General features: G+C 31.7%; 1 protein-coding gene across 1 annotated transcript; it reads left to right on the forward strand.

The window, feature by feature from the left end:
- Nucleotides 1–1,214: 1,214 nt before the first annotated feature.
- Nucleotides 1,215–5,727, forward strand: LOC127701886 (uncharacterized). Its single transcript, XM_052205859.1, has 4 exons — nucleotides 1,215–1,394; nucleotides 2,079–2,156; nucleotides 2,704–2,839; nucleotides 4,398–5,727. Exons 1-4 carry the CDS (start codon nucleotides 1,215–1,217, stop codon nucleotides 4,622–4,624), a joined length of 621 nt encoding a protein of 206 aa, XP_052061819.1. The 3' UTR covers nucleotides 4,625–5,727.
- Nucleotides 5,728–6,211: the final 484 nt, after the last annotated feature.

Raw genomic sequence — 6,211 nt, forward strand, 5'->3', positions numbered from 1 at the left:
TATAAGCTATCCCAAAGATATCACACCAACAAATGCATATCTGTGAAAACATATTATAGACTTTATATTAATTTACGATGACCTACGTTAATGTAGAGTATATATCTGTATCTTTATTATATGTCTTTACTTGCTTGTCTTACATTTTCTATCTTCAAATATAAAATGTCAATGTCCCCATTAAAATGTCACATGTCCGTCTAAAAGTCGTAAAAATATGTCTGAAAGTGTCCACTAGATTTTGTTTTAAAGAAAAATTATGCATTCTTTTAACATTTTATATGGATAATATCTAAAAAGGTTGGTTAATATTTCGAAGACTTCATTATCAATTGTATGTATTAATTCAAATCAAACTTCAACACCATCTCCAACCATTTACCGTTTACAAAAAAATAATTATTATTTACTAAATTAACGTTTTCTGGAAAATACGATGGTATCCAACTGACTTGTCTGATTACACCATAGTTAATAGATATAAGAAGATGTGGTATGAGGTTTACTTGACTGATTACACCATAGTTAATAGATATAAGAAGATGTGGTATGAGGTTTACTTTTGATTTGACTTTACTTCTTCAGATATTACATTTACTTTACTTTTGAAATTAACTGATGTTTTAAAATTAAATCTTAATATAATTCATTGAATTATTACTTTTTTTAACATGTATAATGTACTATGGTTTTAGGATTTTAGGATTGGTCTTTCTTTATTCGCAATAAACCATATATAAACATAGGTATAGACATTTATCATGTACAATATTTACAATAAAACAGAACACACAAATTGTTTAGATATTAATTTAATATATGAAGTACATTTTACTGAACCAGGAGCACTTATACAGTCATGTACCTGTGTTGATAATCTTTATAAATTTACAAATGTAATCGATTATGATATGTTTTTTTAAGACATAATCTGTTTGTATTTAATAAGATTCGCATTTTTAAAATAACACAATTGGTCAAACAATTTATCTAGTGTTAAATTGTCTGTTAAATTACTAATACCACAAGCGAACAACAACTATTCAAAATGCTGAATGACAAACAGCTTGACTAAAAAAGTACAATAATTTCGAAATATCTGAAGAAATACGGATTTTATGATGGAATTTTATCCATATGCAAAACTCTTTACTAATCACTTCTTTCAGTTTGACGAGCACATAGCTACAGAATTACAACCGACATCGAAGATAATGGAGAGAAAAATTAAAAAGTCTGCAATCCGTCGCAGTTATAAAAATCTAGCATCAGTTTGTGTCGGATGGTTTCTGTTGGTCGTATCATTCGGATCACTTCAGGGTATTGTCAGTAGTATTAACCATGAAGATGGTCTTGGATTCTTTTCTATGGCATGTTTTTACGCGGGTGCTATCGTTTGTCCATTTGCCGCAACAATATTTAGAAGATGGAATACGAAACCAGTTTTGTGTGTTTTAACCCTTGCTCAGATACCATTAGTATTATCATATGCGATTCCTAGACTTTATACAGTTTTACCAATGGCATTTATTGGTGGTATGGCACAATCGGTTGCATTTTCTTTGACAGGAGCATACCTGGTTTGGGTATCTGGTATTCTTAGTAATGCCAAAGGTAACACAACCAGTCGGTATCTCAGTATGGCTTTTGGTATTTACTACATGTCTGTTAGTTTCGCACCTGCGATCGGAGGAATATGTTCAACGTTTATATTATCTATGAAATTTGAACAAAAATACCATAAATACTTAAACTGTACGAAATCTCTTAAATCCGTAATTGCCGAAAACATAACCCTACCTAACATATCAATAGGATGTGGACCCGACTTCTGTCCGTTTGAACAAGCAGATGTTTCACAATTTGAGATAAGTGATATTGTAAGATACTGTTTACTTGGATTCTATTCTTTGTGTATGGTAGCTGCTACGGTAGTGTTTTCGTTCGGAATGGAAGATAAGCCTTCGGCATATCAGGAGAAAACCCAAATCAAACATCAGCTGAAATTACAAGTTAAGCCAAATGAAAAGTATAGAATTACTGCAGTGTTAAGATCAACAATATATGTAATGAAGCAGAGAAGATTCCTAATTGTAGCTCCTCTTGTATTTTACAATGGACTTCAGTGGGCTTTTGCTGTAGGTGATATAATGAAGGTACGTGATTAAGTTTACTTCTCCACTTTGCTGTATTCAATGATATAGCATATTCTATATTTTAAAACGTACAAAGAAATATTTAGCCAAAAAGTTAGGCTGGTTAGGACTCATTAATTTTTAGGGGGTTATTAATAAAACCATCATCACAGTTGGCTTTAAAGGTGATTGAAATTTGGTGTTGTTGCTTGAACGTATGGGTTTTTTTTTATTTATTTTACCGTTAGTATATATTTAAGTGTCTTTTCTACAACGAATTATATTACTTGGTCTTTTATAAGCCTTTTGTTATTCGCCTGGTAGAGTTTTAAAAAAGAGTGTTGAGATATAAAGAAAAATAATGAATAAACCGCCAAAATTATCCTGCATGTCCCCAAGTCAGGGATCCCTGTCGTTTGTTATATCTTGGTATTGTTGGTTTTGGGGGTTCTTTCTCTGTGGGGAAGGTTTTCCCCTTTTTTTATGATTTGGAGAATTTGTTGTTGAAGGCAGATCTGTGTACTGTACCATTTAAAAATTCAATTAGTACTTTTTGTTTGATAAATAGGCATTTGGTGGATGTGTTTTTGGTGCAGAAAAGGTTGGGACATTTATAGCAACATACCATTTTGCAACATGCCTGTCTTCAGTATTTTCAGGATTAGCTGAACCAAGAACTGGTAGAAAAATATTGTTCATGTTCGGTATGTATAACTCTTGACATAACACATAAGGTTTACAGAATAGAGAATAATGGACAAAAAATTGAATAAAGGGCCATATAAATATAGATTTAGAGAATCATGAATAGGGTGTTAAAATATAAAGAATACAGATTAACGGGCAAAAAATTAAAGGAAAGAAAAAAATGGTCTTATGAATTAAAGAAGAGATAAAAGTACAAAATTATTTTGATTTACCTGTGTTTAAAGTAATTGCAAATGGCTGATATTTTTGTTCAAGCATATTGTTTTTTTAAATTGTTTAACATTTCACAGCGGTATAACATGTTACTTTAATTAATCTTCCCTTACTTTATTTATTTTGTATTTGCATTGTATCATGATAGATCAAATTTATTTGTTCAGTGTATGTTCACTGGTGTTAATATGTCTTTTGATTGAGTTAAGCCATTTCAATTGATATTTTATAGTGTGTCTTTCTATGTTGTGATGTTACACTATTGTTTCAGATAAGGGTGAAGGTTTGGTACCATTAAAACGTTTAAACCCGCTGCAATTGTTTGCATCTGTCCTAAGTCAGGAATCTGATGTTCAGTAGTTGTCGTTTGTTGATGTGGTTCATAAGTGTTTCACGTTTCTCGTTTTTTTATATAGATTAGACCGTTGGTTTTCTCGTTTGAATGGTTTTACACTAGTAATTTTTGGGGTCCTTTATAGCTTGCTGTTCGGTGTGAGCCAAGACTCCGTGTTGAAGACCGTACTTTGACCTACATTGGTTTACTTTTATAAATTTTGACTTGGATGGAGAGTTGTCTCATTGGCACTCATACCACATCTTCTTATATCTATAAAAGTGGTCTTATAAATTAAAGAATACAAAAATGAATGAACCCCATCCAGACCCGTATATAATATTTTGTTACACACTTGAAGAAAAATACATTTCAATTCAACTTGTATGACAAGCATACAGAATTTAAAATTCACAAATAATCAGATATAGAACATATAGAACATTCCATCTGACTTATGTCGGTTTCAAATCTATAACTCACCAACATATTCCGTTCTTTTACAGCCTGCGTCATACACACGGCAGCGTGTATTATGATGAAGTTTTGGTCGTCGTTTCCAACCTGTCTAGCATATGCATTGTGTGCTATGTGGGGGTTGGGAAGTGGTACATTTTTAGCACAAAGCCATGGTATGTATTTGTAATCGTGTTATATATTGTTTTCAATTATATGAACTTGTAATTTTGATACTTGTTTAAAACTGTTTATGTTACGTATAGTTATATTTTTCCGATATCTATTCTAATTAAAGTATAGTTTGTAAAGTGTGTATGCGATAGTTCTTACAAAAAGAATTAAGAATTTAAAGCGACGCAAAAAATGTAGAGAAAAAAGCGTTTTATTGAGAAAAACAAAAATAGTAAATCCATAAAATTATCAACTATGATTGAAAAGATGTAAACTGGTGTGACCAAAGCATGCTAAGTATTAAAAAGAAGGACCTGTGCAGTCAACACGTCTGTTTAATTTGGAATACTAAATCAATTACTTTTTTTCTTTTTCAGCTTTAATGGGTGAATTATTTCCTTCGGAGGTGGAATCTGCAATGGCAGTTTATTTAATGTTCCGGTCATTTGGTCATATCACAGGATTTGGATACGCCCACTTTTTGTGCATGAACACAAAGATTTATGCTACTGGTGGTATTTGTTTGGTAGCATCTGGATTTGTTGCTGTATTTCACCAAAAGCCCCATCTACAGAAAGAAAATCTTAACACTGTAAAAGCTTGATTCGTGTATAGATTTGATCGAAAAGTTACTAACCATTTCGATAATAAGACGGATGTTTCTGTCAAAGCTGGATATGTACACCTTCCCGGGGCACCATTCCTTGTTTATAATTTTCACTTAATTGTCTTATTACTTCGGATTGTTTTCGTTTCTACATATCCAATCATTCTAATCATTTTCTGTGCTTTATTGTGTAATAATTCATTTGATTTTATTGCTCAAATTTCGGGTACCATGATTAGTTCATAAAAAATATCTTATCTATCCATCTGAATCACAATTTATCTCATCTTTAGTTCATTTGGTGTCTTCCATCTATTACAATAATTATGATCTATTTCTTTCAATTACATGTAGTTGAATTTAGGCACAAAAATAATAATAATTGATAATTGTTTTCAGTAGAAGTAGAATGAAATCCATTCAGATTCAATGCGAGAAATAGTATTAGAGCGTAAAATGGTACGATTTCTTGAGACTAAAAATACTTGTACTAAATCATGGAATAACGCGCTTTTGTAAATTTATATTTGAGCATTTTGACTGTTAATTATCGAATGTTGTGCCAATGTCAGATATATGATGATTGGTTGTGATCGATATATATTCCAACTTGTCAATACTAGAGACGAATTAAATCTAGTCTTGTTTTATTTTTTGTAAACATGTCTCTTTGAATTGCTGTTTAGAACAATTTTTTCTTTTTATTCATATAAGGGGTGTGTCGCCGTCAGGAATCTCATCAGTGGTTGTATTATATATTATCTAAGTATATTGGTTATTTGGGGAATTTGTGAAAGAAATAATTGTTTTGTGTTAACCTGTGCATTTATTATTAGCATAATTGAATCATTGATTTTGGGATCTTATATGTTCATCAAAATTGTATAATGCTTTCATTCTCACTTTATTTCCGGAGAGGACTGGGGCGTGTTTTTTTGTTCTTCAGTAGTGAACCAGAAGAGGTTCATTTCTGTTTTTTTTGCATTGGGGAGATCTTCTGGCTCTCTTCTATCTCTTTTTTTTTTTAAAGGTAGTTAAGACGGCAGAGGCACATAACAAACATGGCGTCGCTTAGTTTAAATGACATTAATAAATTTATAAATGCAGATATAATAGAATGTGAGTTGTGTGATAAATGTTTTTATGGTATTGCAACCTTAGGACATTCCTATAGGGACAATAAGCTGGATAAATATAAAAAAACTACACGGACAGTAACAGTAAGGGGACGACTCTTTAATATTCTGGAAAGTGGAATGGGACAGGAGGCTGTTTTGCGGATTTTTTTATTCATTTTAAATTTTTAATCTGTCGCTAAGCATGCCTATTTTTTCCAGCTCTTACCAGGCCACCATATTCATATTGAAAATCCTCCTGTCCCCCCTCCCCAAAAAATCAAATGGTTTTCCCCTTATTTAACACGAGTTTAAATTGATTGATTGTTGGTTACTTATTTTTAACGTTCAGAAAAAAACACGAATTTAAAAGTCAGGTATAGAATATCAAAACTAGTAAGGAAATGTGGCATGATTGCCAATTAGGCAACTATCAACCGGAGTTCAAATGAAGTAGTGTCAGCAATTA

Source organism: Mytilus californianus, unplaced genomic scaffold, assembly GCF_021869535.1.
Source record: "Mytilus californianus isolate M0D057914Y unplaced genomic scaffold, xbMytCali1.0.p SCAF_5, whole genome shotgun sequence".
In the NCBI taxonomy this organism is placed as follows: Eukaryota; Metazoa; Mollusca; class Bivalvia; order Mytilida; family Mytilidae; genus Mytilus; species Mytilus californianus.